This window comes from Panthera pardus, unplaced genomic scaffold, assembly GCF_024362965.1.
Source record: "Panthera pardus isolate Hobbes unplaced genomic scaffold, ASM2436296v1 HiC_scaffold_16, whole genome shotgun sequence".
NCBI classification, from domain to species: domain Eukaryota; kingdom Metazoa; phylum Chordata; class Mammalia; order Carnivora; family Felidae; genus Panthera; species Panthera pardus.
The window spans coordinates 149431789-149448196 of record NW_026526721.1 but is presented as its reverse complement, the minus strand read 5'-3'; the positions used below and the strand labels follow the sequence as shown (position 1 = coordinate 149448196).

The following is a 16408-nucleotide window of genomic DNA, read 5'->3' as shown; positions in this document are numbered from 1 at the left end:
AGATAAATGTTCAGATTAAATATTCTACATACGCTTTGTAAAATCTTTTTTAAAATATTTTTTTTATGTTTATTTATTTTTGAAAGAAAGAGGGAGGACTGGTCCACAAGTAAGGGAGGGGCAGAGGGAGAAAGACAGACAGACAGACACACACACACACACACACACACACACAGAATGTGAAGCAGGCTCCAGAGAGCCCAACTCAGGGCTCGATCTCACGAACTGTGAGATCATGACCTGAGCCTAAGTCAGACACTTAACCGACTGAGCCACCCACGTGCTCCTTGTAAAGTCTTAAGTGTGTTGTATGTAACGCTTTCCTAAGAAAATGCTAAATGAAGATGTTCACACAGCCATTTTGCAGAGTTATTAATGAAAAAAATGACTTTTTGTGTTACATCAAATGTTGAAATAATTGTGTTTATCTCAATAAAATTTGTGTTCTGGCATAATTTATAATAGAGCTTAGAAATGTATAAAATCTTTCCTGTGGAGATTAATAGCGTGATAGTTTAATTGACTTACAATAAGTGCCTTAAGTCTTTTTGTTTTTAAACACATTGCCCTCATAGGGAAGATGCTCTTGTGTTTTTTTTTTTAAGTTTATTTTTATTTATTTTGAGAGAGAGAGAGCAAGCAGGGGAGGGGCAGAAAGGGAGACCGAATTCCCAAGCAGCCTCCGTGCTGTCAGCGCAGAGCCTGATGCAGCGCTCGAACTCACGAACCGTGGGGTCATGACCTGAGCCGAATGCTTAACAGACATCAAGCCAGATGTTAACTGACAGAGCCACCCAGCTGTCCCTGCTCTTGTTTAAAAGTCCATAATGCAGCCTGGCTGGGTCCAAGGACCCAGCAGGGGTCCCACGGGACCAGCCAAGAGGGTCCTTGGCTTCACCCAGAATGGAAATCAAATGTGAGCCAAGAGAAATGAGAGCAGAGTTTATTGAGGACCACGGAGAGAGAGTATAGATACATACAGAGTGTCTGGGTGACTCCAAAAGGAAAGGGAAGGAAAATGAGTCTTGGCTTTGCTTGGAGTCTGGGGTTTTTATCGAAGACAGTTGTCTCCTATACCTGTCTTCTTAGTAATCCAGGAACAAAGACGAGTATTTAAGTGTCCTCCCTAATTCACTTACGCCCTGCAGCCAGGGGTCTTGATGAGTCATTGGTCCTGGAAGACTTTCACATGACTCCACTTGGTTCTTAGATGTTATCTGTTGTGTTGGAAGACGCCAGAGAAATTAAATCCTTGACCTTTACAAAGAGGACGTACATTGTTCTATAACGCCTGCCATAAGGGAGGGATGTAGGTTCTAACAAGAATAGAAGCAGGAAAAGGAGTGAAAAAGCAGCTTTCACGGGGTCTCTTTAGTTTCCCTGTCTCAGCCTGATCCCAGATCCTTTCCCTGATTCCATGTAGCCATGTGATTCTCCTTCCCCCGACCCAGCCAGAACTCTGGAAGTGCGTTTTCTCAAACTGGTGAACCATAGATGTCCTTCTTTCAGGGACACCATGCAAAGCTGAAGGGGCAGGAATGATCCACCCAGTTCTAGAAAACGGGGATTGTCAAAGGATGCATACTGAATCTCTAGGCTCCTCTCCTTGCTCAGCTTCCAGAATGCTCAAATCATTCCTTCTAATCTTGGAAAACAGGGAGTGTAGCCAAGGCTGAAGATCACCTGGCTCCTGGGGTCCCAAACAGACCAGCTTCGGCCTCTCACCCACTGACAAAACCCACGGACAGCCTCCAAGAAGAGCTTCTTGAGATAGGGTGGAGACATTTGCTTGGATTGCAAATATGTAATGAAGACCGATCACCGAGGCTCTCCCATTGGCAGGTCTATCTGTGCAGTGGGGTACCGTGACAAGTCTTTGAAGACTGGCAGGGGACGAGCTATATAAAACATTTAACTTAATATGAGGGACACAGTATTCACAGGGAAGGCTGCTGAGCCATCAACTGAAATCTGTTTCCAGGCGGGGCCTGGAACATACATCCAGGGATAGGGTGGGAAAGGGGTCTAAGGCTAAATGTTAGTGGGTTTTTCCCTAAACGGTGCCACATATTGGCAGTCCCAGCAGCACTTGTATCTTCAAAAGCAAAAACACAATTAGAAAACCAAACAACTCACAAGCACTTACCGTGTGCCAGGAACTACTATAAATACTTTGCCAACCCACTAACTCACTTAATTATTAAACCTCAAAAGCCCTTTGAAGTCGGTGTCACTATTATACCCATTTCGCAGATAAGGAAACAGGTAAAGCAATTTGCTGCTCCTCCCACAGCTAAGAAGTGGTACAGCCAGGTTCGTGGACCTAGGTAGTCAGTGCTCTCAACCAACACCCAGTTGGCTGTTGAGTGATGGGTCCCACTCTTCCCCCCACTGCAGCGCAGCCACAGAACCCAGGCAGGCTTTGGCACAGGTGGAGCAATGGTCCCTTCAATAGCTGGAAGGGCTGCCAGAAGCGGCAAACGCCATGGAACCCTGGGTGATTGTCCGTCTGTGGCCTGTGCAACTGGTCTGTGGCCCGAGCTGGCTAGACGACATCTTCCGGAGGAGCTGCCGCGAGGGGGCGCTGCAGGACCCGAGCCTGGAGCCGGTAACTCTGGCTCGACGTTTCCCGGAGTAGAGACCGTGGCGGTTGCCGCCGGGCTGGGGAACCACGGAGACCGGGAAGTTTGCAGCTTCCTAGAGAGGAGGGGAAACGGCCCTACGCGCTTCCGGCGGCGCGGGTCCTAAGCTTTCCCGGGAGCCCTGGCCGACCGCCTTCTCGCGCGTTCCCTGCGTCCGGGGCGCGCGGCGTCAGCGGTCGCCTGGGCTCCGCGTCCCGGGAACGGGCTAACGGGGTCGCATCCCCGCGGAGTTCTTCAATGCTCGGTTCTCCGATCCCTGTGCCTCTGTGGTGAGGGGGGTTCCAGGACGCAGGGAGCCCCCGGCGGACAGACGGCGTTTGCGGGGTGCCCGGCAGCAGCTGTCCTGCCCGTCCTTGATTTTCTCTTCTGTCTCACCTCGAACCCCGAGGGCGTGTGAAACGGGGACCCCAGCCATGCTCCAGATCACGTGGCACCAGGTGAGCGAGCCTCCTCTCCGCCTCTGTCGCTCCCCCCTCTCCCCTCCCGTAACCGGCCCTCCCACCCTCTGATGTCAAGAGAGCAGCTGTCAGCCTGCATCCGGAGCCTGAGTTGTGCAGGTGTTCCGGGACTGGGGTCCTTGGACCCAGCGTTGGTAGAAACGGGACGGGACCCAAAATGTAAAGTCCCAAGAAAGGCTTTATTGGGGCTTATGCTCGAGCGCAGAAGAGCAGCACAAAGGGAAGAATCCTCAGGCTGACTCTCCGAGGAGAGGTCTGGGAGAGTTTTTTAAAGGTACTTCGGTGGGAAGAGGGGGCTGTCTACGCATGTAGAGGCAGGGATTTATTAGCACCTGCGCACTTCAAGGTCATGTTTCTTCATGCATCGCGTGCGTAATGATCGTGTTGAATCTGGGCCCCTGGGCATGATTTTTAGTATTATAATGAGGGGAAAATCGTGGAAGTTCGGCACTGGGGGGGAGGGGGTGGGGGGGTGGCTCTCGGAGCGCACTGGTTTGGAGCTGGCTGGGTTTGCTCCTTAGCTGGTGCTTTGCTCTGCGAGCAAAGTAAAAATAGCCAGTAGGGAGTTCTGCAAGAAAAGCGCTGACAGCCGGCAGCCGGCAGGCGGCGGGGAGTTTCACAAGTGCACATGGGGCTTGTTCCCAAGGTTCCTTACTGTGTCGCAGGCTTGTATCTTTCATTTGCATCTGTCACCATCGGGTGTGTTTGGACAGGGGAGGATGAGTTGAGAGGGACAGACAGATGAGAAGGCCCAAACGAAGACATGATCAGGATGGAAAAACAAGTGTAGGGGGTTGATTGGGATAGGTTTGGCAATCGAGGCTGAAAAGTAGAAATTCATTAAACGGGAAATTTGCATCATTGCATACAGTGAGGACCCTTTTCACCTCTGTCCACAAATTGAAGTCCTTCCATGGATAAAGTAATTCTAGTATTGTCATTACTTTTTGGTAGATTCCGCTGGATGTTTACATAGACATGCCATCCACAAATGAAGATAATTGCCTTTCCTTATTTCCTGTCTGGATACCTTTTATTCCTTTTTCTTGCCTAACTGCACTAGCTAGAACCTCCATTTCAATGTTGAGTAGAGGTGGTGAGAGCAGACATCTTTGTCTTATTCTTGACCTTAGGGTGAAAGCATTCAGTATTTCACTATTAAGAATGATCCTCACCAGAGGGTTTGTTTTGTTTTGTTTTCTGTAAATGCCCTTTCTCAGATTGAGAAAGTTCTCTTCTATGCCTAGCTTGCTGCAGGAATGGATGTTGAATTTTGACACATGCTTTTCCTATGTTGGTTTAGAGGATTATATGATTTTTCTGTTTTAGTTTCTTAATGTGGCAAATTACATTGATTTTTTTTTTTTCATATATTCAACCAACCTTGCACTCCTTGGATAAAAACTACTTGGTCTTGATGTATTATTCTTTGACTATATTTTGGATTCTATTTTGTTAAATTTTTGTGTAGAATTTTTGCATCTATGTTTGTAAGAGGTATTGATCTCCAGTTTTCTTGTAATGTCCTTGTCCCATAGAATGGGAAGTATTCCATCCTTGTCAATATTTTGGAAGAATTTGCATAGAACTGATTACATTTCTTCCTTATGTGTTTGGTAACCAGTGAAATCATCTATATGTGGAGTTTTCTTTCTGATAAGTTTTAAAATACAGTTTCAGGGGGCGCCTGGGTGGCTCCTTCGGTTGAGCGTCCGACTTCGGCTCAGGGAATGATCTCACAGCTTGTGAGTTCAAGCCCCGCGTCGGGCTCTGTGCTGACAGCTCGGAGCCTGGAGCCTGCTTTGGATTCTGTGTCTCCCTCTCTTTCTGTCCCTAACCCGCTCGCATTCTGTCTCTGTCTCTCTCAAAAATAAATAAAATGTTACAAAAAAATTTAAAATACAGTTTCAGTTCCTTTGTAGGTATGGGGCTATTCTGTTTCTCCTTGAATGAGTGTTGGTAATTTGTGTCTTTCAAGGAATTTGTCCGTTTTACGTTGTGGACATTAATGGCATAAAGTTGTTCATAATAATTACTATCCTTTTATTATCTGTAGTGGTCACCTTTTTTATAACTAATATTGCTAATTTATTTCTTCTCTTTTTTTTCTGATTCATCTGACCAGAGATTTAGAAGTTGCATTGATCTTCACAAAGAACTACTTTTGGTTTTGCTGATTTTCTCTATTTTTCGGTTTTATGTCACTGATTTCCACTTGGATCTTTATTTTGTTTGTTCTGCTAAGTTTGTGTTAAATTTGTTTTTTCTCTCGATTCTAAAGGTGAAGGTCACCTTTCTCTAGATTCTAAAGGTCCCTGGCTCAAGACCTTTTTTTCTTTTTAAATTTTGTAACACAGGCATTTAATACTATAAATTTCTTCCTAAGTACTGTGTTAACACCATCCTTCATTTTGGTACATTGTGTTTTCATTTTCATTCAGCTCAGAATACTTTCTGAGTTCTTTTGTTTCATTCTTCGATCTATGTGTTATTTAGACGTGTGTTATGTGGTTCATAAATATTTGGCAATTTTCCTTGCGTCTCTGTTATTTCTAGTTTATTTATTTATTTCTTTAAAAAATTTTCAATGTTTATTTATTTTTGAGAGAGAGACAGAGGTGAGCAGGGGAGGGGCAGAGAGAGAGGGACACACAGGATCCAGAGCAGGCTCCAGGGTCTGAGCTGTCAGCACAGAGCCTAGGACGGGCTTGAACTCACAAACTGAACTGTGAGATCATGACCCGAGCTGAAGTTGGACGCTCAACTGACTGAGGCACCCAGGCGCCCCTCTGTTATTTCTAATTTAATTCTGTTGTGGTTAGTGAACACTCTTTGTATGACTTGATCCTTTTGATTTCTTCTTTATAGCCCAGAGTATGGTCTACCTTGCAAAAGGTTCCTTGGGCACCTGGAAAGAATGTGTATTCTGCTGTTGCGGATGGGGCGTTCTGTAAATGTCCATTAAGTCAAGTTGGATAATAGTAGTGTTCACGTTTTCTATATCCTCGTTGAGAGGGGTTATTGAAATTTCCAGTTACAATTATGGATTTGTCTGTTTCTCTTGCAGTGTCATCAGTTTTTTGCTTCATGTATTTCGACGCTCTGTTGCTAACTGTATAAACATGTAGGATTGTGGGGGTTTTTGTTTATGTTTTTGTTTTTTAAATTTTATTTATTTAGGTAGTCTCTATAGCCAACCTGGGGCTTGAGGTCACAACCCCGAGATCAAGAGTCGCATGCTCTCGGGACTGAGCGAGCCAGGAGCCCCGGCATGTAGGATTGTTAGATGCCCTGATTCCTTTAGGGTTATGAACCATATCTTTATCTCTTAATATTCTTTGCTCTGAAATCTACATTACCTTAAATTAATATAGCCACTTCCGCTTTTTTTGGCTAGTGTATTTTTTCCCATCTTTTTGCTTTTAACTTATTCCTGTCTTTATATGTAATATGCATTTCTTAAAGTCAGCGTGTAGTAGGCTGACTTTATAATGTTTGGCTGTTGGGATGTTTAGATTATTTATGATGTGGTTGGATTTGAGTCTGTCATCTTCATATTTGTGTTCTAATTGTCCCATCTGTTCTTTGTTCCCTTTACTCCTCTTTTCCCACCTTCTTTTTTTTATTTTTTTTATTTTTTTTACTTTTATTTATTTTTTGAGAGACACAGAGAGACAGAGCACGAGTGGGGGAGGGGCAGAGAGAGAACGAGAGACAGAATCTGAAGCAGGTTCCAGGCTCCGAGCTGTCAGCACAGAGCCCGATGCAGGGCTTGAAACCCACAAACTGTGAGACCATGACCTGAGCTGAAGTTGGACGCTCAACTGACCGAACCACCCAGGTGCCCTTACTTCCCCAAAATATTCTTTAAAAAAAATTTTTTTTTAAGATTTTATTTTTAAGTAATCTCTACACCCAATGTGGCACTCGAACTTACAACCCTGAGATCCAGAGTCACATGCTCGGCTGACTGAGCCTGCTAGGTGCTCCCCCCCAAAATACCCTTGAGTGTTTTCTGGAATAAAGTTCAATTACTTAGGAATACATTTGATCCTTTTTGGTCTTGATTTTTATGATTTGGTAGTAGGATCTGGAGCGGTGCATGGCCTAGAAATAATTATTCGCCACGACTGAGGCAAGAGTTTCCTGAGAGCTCTATTCAATAGCCCATGAATTATGGATTTTTTCCAGTGGAAATAGGTACTTTTACTGGCCCTGTGTGAACACCAGGCTTTGTGCCCTTCAGTCTTTTCAGATGAAAAGGGCCCTGGTCATTGTTCTGTTCAATACTCTGGGGAACCCCTGCCCATAACCCCCCTGGGTTTGCTTCTGTGTGCACCTCTCTCCGTGGTGTCCTGTCCTCTAAACTCCCACAGTCTTGGTCTCCTCAGAATCTACCAGGGAAGCTGCTGGGCTTTGCCTCGTTTCCCCTCCCTGTGATGCAGCCTGGAAACCCTTCCAAGACAAGCTTGAGGAATCTTAGGGCTCACCTCTTTATCTCCCATCTCTTGGGGAATGTTGTCCTTCATTGCCATCAGATGTCAGTAACCTGGGAACCTGTTTGACGTAATTTGTCTTGTCTCGGTTTAGGCAGGATGAACCCGATCCCTTTGACTCCATCTGGACGGGAAGCAGAAGTTTTCACTCAGCATTTTTAAAAACATTTTCCCGTTTGGGGCGCCCGGCTGGCTCAGTCGGTAGAGCGTGTGACTTGATCTTGGGGTTGTCAGTTCAAGCCCCACGCTGGGTGTAGGGATTACTTAAAAAATATATATATTTAAAAAATAAACAAAGACTTAAAACAAAACAAAAGAAAACGTTTCCCTGTTTGTTTTCGCCGAGTAGTCTGTTGCCATCTCGACTCCCCAGTCCTCTTGTGTGTGTTGTTTTTCCTGCTCTGGAAGCCTTTAGTTTTTTGTTTTTTTTTTTTTTAATGTCTATTTATTTTGAGAGAGAGAGAGAGAGAGAGAGGTACAGAGCGAGCAGGGGAGGGGCAGAGAGAGAGGGAGACAGAATCCCAGGCAGGTTTTGCACTGTCCGCATGGAGCCCAGTGCGGGGCTCAAACTCATGAACCTCGAGATCAGGACCTGAGCTGAAATTGTAAGTGGGACGCTTAACCGACTGAACCGCCCAGGCACCCCTAGGTTGGTTTGTTTTGTTTTGTTTTGTTTTGTTTTGTTTTGCTTTAATGGTCTCATTTTTCCGCGACTGCTCAGTGATACGCCTCTGTGTAGGTGTTTTTCATTTACTGCCTTAAGTACTCTGTGGCTCCTCACTCCTCCCTGGTGTTTTTAAATGGATAGAATATTTTATCAAGTTTTAAAAAGCAGAGCCCACTTTAAAAATCCTGAGCTCATCTCTGGTTTTGTTTGCTTCCCCCTTTGCCGGCGGTTAAGGTTCAGCTTTCTCTGCTCCTCTAATTTAGTTGCTATTCATCCTTCTGAAATTCTGTTCATGTGCCTAGTCTGTCTGACTCTTCTCCTGCTGGGCCGTTGTGTTATTGTCACTTTAGTGAGATTCGGGAGGGAGTGAAGTGCTATGGGCTGTGTTTATACCGCTGTCCCCTGTGCACGGACACGCAAAACCCCTGGAAGGGAGCCGTAGGGGCCGACAGGCACGTAGACCCTGGCCCGGCAGAGTCAGCACAGAGGTGAGCAGGTGAAGGAAGGGCTGTTGGTGGGGAGGACTGCAGGGAGTCCTGGGCTGGCCTGTGGCTGAGGGCAGTGCTGGCCGCCGGCTGCCCCCCGCGGGGGGGAGGGGGCCCCCCAGAGCTGTCCTTGGCAATGCCACCTACCCCGTGGGTCTCTGCCCCGATACTTAGGCTCCTTGGCCCTCACACAGGGCTTCAGCAGGAACCTGCTGTCTCAGGAGCCAGTGACCTTTGAGGACGTGGCCGTGTACTTCACGCAGAACGAATGGGTCATCCTGGACCCTTCACAGAGGGCTCTGTACCGGGAGGTGATGCTGGAGAATTATGCAAATGTGGCTTCCCTGGGTAAGGCATCTCTTCTCCTTGCTGTTTTCGCCCTCTGCCCTTTGTGCGTCTGCTTTCTTTCCTCCTTAGACATCACGGCCTCTCTGACCCTCATGGGCAGTTGCTACGAAGGCTGAGCTTTCCCGGAGGCTCGTGGGTGAGGAGAGTTTCGGATTCTCAGGTTTTGGAATCCACTGTCCCTCTGACCCTGGGAAGGGGCTCTGTCCCATGCATGGAAGGAAGGGAGAGCTCAGCAGAGCCCCTGGGCCTCCGTCTTCCAAGTTCTCTGACGAAGATCTGGGACTCCTTCATGTGAGTGGGGGGTTATTCCAGGACTCTGCCCCCCTTTGTGGGAATTTTCTGTCCTCTAAGATGGTGTAGACTGACTTCTCTTCGTTTCCCTCCCTGGCTCGGCAAACGACGAAAGGTAAAGACAGCCGGGAGGGGATGCTGCTCTCTGATTCCCTTCACCTTTTGTTCCTGTTTCTTTCTCCTGGGCAGCTTTTCTATTCACCAGACCTGTTCTGGTCTCCCAGCTAGAGCGAGGGGAACTGCCATGGGGCCCGGAACCCTGGGAACCTGCGGGCAGGGAAGTCCTCGGAGGCATCTGTCCAGGTGAGCCTGAGAACCTACCAGCTGCCCATTTTGCTTAGGCTGCTTGCTTATTTTCCCATTTCAGTGTGTGCAGAGTGTTTCTTCTCTTGCGCGACTGTTTTCTTTCCTCTGGAATCATTACATGGGATTCTGTGTTCATAGTGGTAGCCGCCCCCCGCCAGACGAGGAAGGGCCAGTCTCTTCCAAGGAAGGTATGGCTGCAGGATGCCTTTGCGTGTTTGTCTTTGCCTCTCTGTCTCACCACCTGCCAAGGGATAGCATCTGGCTCAGCAGCTGTTGAACCATGACAGCCCTTTGGGGTCCTGTCTGGTGGAAACAGTTAACTTTTCCACCAGTTTGTTTTCGCGGAGATGAGAATGTCAACCACCTTGGAGGGAAAATAGGCTTCTGGGGCCTATCTGGCCATCTGCAGCTTCAGAATATATTATTTCTATGGGAAAAGTTTTTTTTAATGTTTATTTATTTTTGCGAGAGAGGAGAGAGAGAGAGAGAGAGAGCAAGCGCGAGCCAGCAGGGGAGGGGCGGAAGAGAGGGAGATAGAATCCCAAGCAGGCTTTGCACTGTCAGCACAGAGCCCAGTGTGGGGCTTGAAGCCACGAACTGCGAGATCATGACCTGAGCCAAAACCAAGAGGTAGGCGCTCAACGGACTGAGCCACCCAGGCGCCCCACATGTTTTTAAAGTAAACTCCGCACGCAGCTTGGGGCTTAAACTCGCGACCCCGAGAGCAATGGTTGCGTGCTCTGCCGACTGAGCCAACCAGGCACTCCTCTGTGGAAAATGAAATTACGGGTTCCCAAACACCGACGTAAGTAAAAAGAAAAAATAAAATTGTATCACTGAAAAAGTTATTGGAAGATAAAGAAAAATTCGTTTTCCTAATGGGAATTTTCACACCCACGCGGACATCAGCACGACACTCCCCCCCGTTTCCCTTGCGTCAGCGGCCACCCGAAGTACGTCACCTTCCCTGCACTTAGAAAGACTTTTATTTTAATAGCTGAACTCTCGAAGCAAAACTTGTTACAGAAGAACGGTGGACGACTTCCTCCTTTCGAAAGGTGTTGACCCAGGAGTTAAAAGTAACAACACACCGTATATTTTTGCCTCTGATACTCCGTTTCACCCCTTCTCCGCCTATTGCCATTGGGGGGCTCTTCAGACTTCACAGGGAGTGACCATTAATAATGCCCAGCTCCCCAGCTGCCCTCAGCCTTGTGTTAAGGTTGTGCCCTTTGGGTGTGATCCCAGGACTTCAGGCTCTCTGGGTAAACAGTGTTTTCTAAACTGTTGGCTTCTTGACGCGTGAGTTTGCCCTGGCCCAGTGCTGAAGGCCATGTTAGCCTGCAGAAGGCCTTAGCGGCAGAGGGAAAGTAGCCTTTGGTTTTCTCCGTCTGGTTGGTTTTAGGATTTCACGTTTCTACTGTCGTATTAAACCCTACATACAGCCCGTGCAGCATTTTAGGGAGAGCACAAGAGTCATCGCCGGGTCCTGTCCATCCTTAGAAGGGTTCTTCACATGCGCAGCACTCGACCGTTCTAGAGGCAAGGCTCCACCTCTCCCGTCCTCCCAGCTGCCGTGGGGTTAGCCGGACCCGGTCCCCTCAGTCGCACCATGGGAGCCTGCTGCCTTGCTAGAGCCAACCTGGTGACAGAGACCACTCTCTTCTCAAAGATTAGGACATGGACAGTGTTGTAAAAGATGAGCAGCCCTTCAGGAATTTCAGTTGTGGGACCCTTTGCAGTTTGAGGTGCTTGGCCTGTCCTTTCTTTGATCTGGTGGATTTCCTCTGACCTCGGGGTCTCTAGTCATCCCTTCTCTGTGTCTGCCCTCTGACCTAACCTGTTCACTTGGGAGAACACCATTGGTCTTCCTGCCCCGCTGGGTCACAGTCTTTGCTGTTCTCTAGTCTTTGTGCTCTTTATGGGAGTGCCTCCCGGCCTTGCTTGCCTCCACCCGTGGAGTCTTCGTTTCACCTGTGGCGCTCTGCTGTGTGCTGATGTTCGGTAGCCATTTTGTGTGCATGTTAGAAAATGGCCACACAGGGTAGATTAGAACCACTTGGCCCCGTTTTCCCCTTCGGCACATGTAGTTTCTTTTTGCGATATCAGAGGCTGACACTTGTGTGTTTTTGTTTTTGTTTTGTGATACAGAGCTCTGTAGCTCTGAGACCAGAGCTGAGAAGGAAGAGTCGAGCCCAAAGGAACACATTCCCGAAGAAACGGAGTCCCACGGACTGACGTTAGGAGGGCTACCAGGGAACGTTCCCCAGCACCTGGACTTGGGGAGCAGCCTAGAGCAGCAGCCTGGTCACTGCATAGCCAAGAAGACAAAGTCCAAGAGGAGAGCTTTCACAGATGGGCCAACCAGCTGTCGCGAGGCCTACGCCGTGGAGAGTGGGGAGAAGCGTGAGAAGTCTGGGGAAGACGTTAGTGTCAGCACACGAGTCTCCACAGATCAGACTGTTCCCGGTGGTCAGGTATCATACGAATGTAGAAGATGTGGCAGGTATTTCAGTCGAGTGGCGGATTTTCAGGGATGTCACGCTGACGAAAGGTCTTTTAAATGCAAGGAATGTGGAAAAGCCTTCAGATATAACTCATTACTTGTTCGGCATCAGGTAATTCACACTGGAAAGAAACCATTTAAATGTAAAGAATGTGGGAAAGGCTTAAGTTCGGACACGGCCTTGATTCAGCATCAGAGAATCCACACTGGAGAAAAGCCCTATGAATGTAAGGAGTGCGGCAAGGCCTTCATCAGCAGCTCCGTCTTCCTCCAGCACCAGAGGTTCCACACGGGGGAGAAGCTCTATGAATGTCACGAATGTTGGAAGACTTTCAGTTGTAGCTCCAGCTTTATCGTCCACCAGCGAGTGCACACCGGGGAGAGACACTACGAATGTAAAGAGTGTGGGAAACGATTGAGTTCCCCCACAGCCTTGACTCAGCATCAGCGCATTCACACCGGGGAGAAACCTTTCGAATGTAAGGAGTGTGGGAAGGCCTTCAGTCAGAAAATCACCCTGGTCCAGCATGAGCGGGTTCACACCGGTGAGAAACCGTACGAGTGCGAGGTGTGTGGGAAAACCTTCAGCTGGTGCGGGCGATTCACCCTGCATCGGAAACTACACACGCAGAAGGTACCCGTGCAAGAGTAGGGCTGTCCGCAGCTGTGGGCGCCGTGCCTCCTTGTTTCTCCCCACTCTCATGCTCTTCGTCAGTACGCTCTTGACAGCGAGAAAAGAAACAAACCGCTAAGTCACGAGTGTACGAGGACGTGTAACTGGCTGGTACCTCCTCGCGGGGTTAGTGGTGTCACTGAGTGTCCCGCGAGATGCATGAGGGAGGTGTGGGAGGACCTCCATCAGAGAACACCACTGTGAATTATCAAGAGTCCAGGCTTAAAGAGGAGACGGCAAAAAGTTTCTAGAGAAAACAAAAGACCGGGAATGTGAATGCATTGGATTTCATAACAGCAGTCTTGAAAGTTAGAGGACCACGGTGTAGGCCTTCAAAATTCAAAGGGAAAATAACTTCCACCCAGAATTCAGTATCCCCAAGTGTGAGTTTGGTATAAGGTATTTCAGACCTTTTAGATTTGGAACGTTTATGTCCCATGCATCCCTTCTCAGGTGTGCGACAGCAAACAAGGGGTCACTCAGAAAAGAAAGGGACACCCTGTCAGTGTCTTTATATTAGGAGTCCCCTAAACTCAGAAACAGAGGGCCCTTGTCCCTGTGGAACCATGTGCACGGTGGAGGACATTCCTAGTGGGGTGCACATTTTCAGAGACCTACCTCGGGTGCAGGCCCACCCACACTGCTTACTCGTCAGTTACTTCTCACTACTCAGTTGCAGGCTGTGCCTTTGCAAAAGTTGGGGTGTATGTACCCTTTGAGTCAGATGCAAGGCCCTATTTATCATAAACTCATCTATCTCATTGCTGTTCTGTATCATGGAAAAAGTGACCATTGTTTTGTGTTACGTGTGGAAACAAGGTGAGGTGTCCATGTGTTCTGTTGTAGCGTCCCTCTTTTGCAAGCCCTTGACTTTACCCGATGCGGGAAGCAGAGTAGTGGGTAACGACACCGAGACGGGCCGGCTTTGTTCTGAGTCTTGGTGAAGTTACAGACCCAACTAGTTTCCTTAGTAAAATCTGCTGACAGTCTACCTCAGAGGTTTGTGTCGAGGATTCACTGCATTAATACATGTCGGAGTGCTTAGAACAAGGACTCGAACGTAATGAACAAAAGTGTTATTTATGATCATGATACCATTGCCGAGCTTTGCCGTCTGTGTGCACCAGTGAAGCAGTCACCATAGTCAGGATAATAAACAGCCATAACCCCCCAAACATTGCTGATGCCCCTCTCGTAGCTTCCACAGCAGTTGCTGATCCGCTGTCACTTTGGATGAGTTTTGCTTCTCTAGGATTTTATATAAACAACATATTGTATGTACTCTTACTTTTGGCCTGGTGTCTTTCGCTCAGCATAATTATTTTGAGAGTCACCCATGTTGCATATGCGTTATATCAGTGGTTATTTTCTTTTTCTTTCCTTTTTATTTCTTCCTTTCTTTCTTTCTTCCTTTCTTTTTTTCTTTCTTTCTCTTTCTTTCTTTTTCTTTCTTTCTTTCTTTCTTTCTTTCTTTCTTTCTTTCTTTCTCTTTCTTTCTTTCTTTCTTTCTTTCTTTCTTTCTTTCTTTCTTTCCTTTTCTGTCTTTTTCTCTCTTTCCCTCTCTCTTTCCCTCTTTATCTCTCCCCCTCTCCCTCCCTCCCCCTTCCTTCCTTCCTTCCTTCCTTCCTTCCTTCCTTCCTTCCTTCCTTCCTTCCTGGCAGTATTACACTATAGATATACAAAAAATTGTCCATTTATCTCTTGATGACCACTTGGGCTGTTTCCAGTTTTGGGTTATTATAAATAAAGCTGCTGTGAACATTTGTGTTTTAAGTCTTTGTAATGACATATGCTTTTATTTCTCTTGGGTAAGTAAGAGTAGTGGAATGCCTGGGTCATAAGGTAAGTATATATTTACATTTTAAGCATCTTCAAAACTGTTGTGCAAAGAAGATGTATCATTTTATATCCCTGCCAGCATTGTATGAGACTTATATTTCCAGTCTATCTTTGGCTATGCTCAGTAGTGCCTTTTTTTTTTTTAATTTTAGCTATTCTAATATAGCTATAATTTAGCTATTCTAATATTTACATGTGCTTATTTGCCTTCCATTATGTCTTAGGTCCAGTGTCCATATCTTTTGCTTGTGTTTTTATTATTGGGTTGTTTTCTTTCTTTCTTTCTTTCTTTCTTTCTTTCTTTCTTTCTTTCTTTCTTTCCTTCCTTCCTTCCTTCCCTTCTTTCTTTTTCTTTCTTTCTTTCTTTCTTTCTTTCTTTCTTTCTTTCTTTCTTTCTTTCTTTTCTTCCTTCCTTCCCTTCTTCCTTCCTTCCTTCCTTCCTTTCTTTCTTTCTTTCTTTCTTTCTTTCTTTCTTTCTTTCTTTCTTTCTTTCTTTCTTTCTTTCTTTCTTTCTTTCTTTCATGTATTTTTAGAGAGAATGAGCACCCAAGCAGGGGAGGAGCAGAGAGGAAGAGAGAGAATCCCAAGCAGGCTCCGTGCTGTCAACACGGACCCTGATGTGGAGCTCAATCTCACGAATCCTGAGATCATGACCTGAGCTGAAATCAAGAGTCTGATGTTTAATTGCTTAGTCGCTTAATCCAGATGCCCCTCAAAAATTCTTCGTTTTTTTGTTTGTTTATTTTGATGGAGAGAAAAAGTGTTAGCAGGGGAAGGGCAGAGAAAGGGAGAGAGAGAATCCCAGGCAGGTTCCTCACTCAGTGCAGAGCCTGCCTTGGAGCTCAATCCCACGAATGTGAGATCATGACCTGAGTCAAAATCAAGAGTCAGAGGCTTAACTGACTGAGCCACCCACGCACCCCTGGGTTGTTTTTATTGATTTTTGGGAGATCTTTTTTTGGAGAGGAAAGGTCTTTATAGATTGTGGATATAAGTCCTTTTTCAGATACGTGATTTCTAAACGTTTTCTCCCAGCATGTGGCTTATCTTTTGATTCTCTTAAATCTTTTGAAGAGCAGAAGAGTTTAATATTGATGAGGTCCAATATATTAGTTTGTTCTTTTATGGATTATGCTTTTAGTGTCATATTTAAGAAATCTTTGCCTTACCCAAGTTTACAAAGATTCCCCCCCCCCCATTTTCCTTCTAGAAGTTTTATATATTTATTTTTAGTTTATTTAAAAGAGTGTGTGTGTGTGTGTGTGTGTGTGTGTGTGTGTGTGAAGGGCAGAGAGAGACAGAGAGATAATCCCAAGCAGGCTCCTTCCTGTCATCATGGAGCATGGTGCAGGGCAGGGCTTGATCCTGCAAACTGTGCAATCCTGACATGAGCCGAAATCAAGAGTTGGATGCTTAACTGAGCCACCCAGGTGCCCTTCCTTCTAGAAACATCATAATTTTAGGTTTTATGTTTAGTTCTATCTTTAAAAATTTTTTTATTAAAAAAAATTTTTTTTTCTAGGACAGTGGCACGAGCAGGGGAGAGAGAGCAGAGGGAGAGAACCTTAAGCAGGGCTCAATCCCATGACCCTGGGATCACAATCTAAGCCAAAATCAAGAGTTGGATGCTTAACTGAGCCACCCAAGTGCCCCTATTACTGTAGGTGTTCCAAGTGTCAAAGTCATACAGTGTCAGC

The 16408-nt window shown here is 46.4% G+C and overlaps 1 protein-coding gene across 3 annotated transcripts; it reads left to right on the top strand.

Annotated features, from left to right (window-relative positions):
- The first annotated feature begins 2713 nt into the window (after positions 1–2713).
- Positions 2714–14645, top strand: ZNF620 (zinc finger protein 620). 3 transcript variants are annotated; one of them, XM_053903952.1, is made up of 5 exons: positions 2715–3079; positions 8614–8751; positions 8923–9096; positions 9577–9690; positions 11845–14645. In XM_053903952.1, exons 3-5 carry the CDS (start codon positions 9063–9065, stop codon positions 12849–12851), a joined length of 1155 nt encoding a protein of 384 aa, XP_053759927.1. In that variant the 5' UTR covers positions 2715–3079; positions 8614–8751; positions 8923–9062; the 3' UTR covers positions 12852–14645. The 3 variants fall into 3 exon arrangements, with proteins under 3 accessions (XP_019274351.2, XP_053759927.1, XP_019274355.2); XM_019418806.2 differs by lacking the exon at positions 8614–8751 and having other exon boundaries at positions 2714–3079; positions 8943–9096; XM_019418810.2 differs by lacking the exon at positions 8614–8751.
- The last annotated feature ends 1763 nt before the right edge of the window (positions 14646–16408 follow it).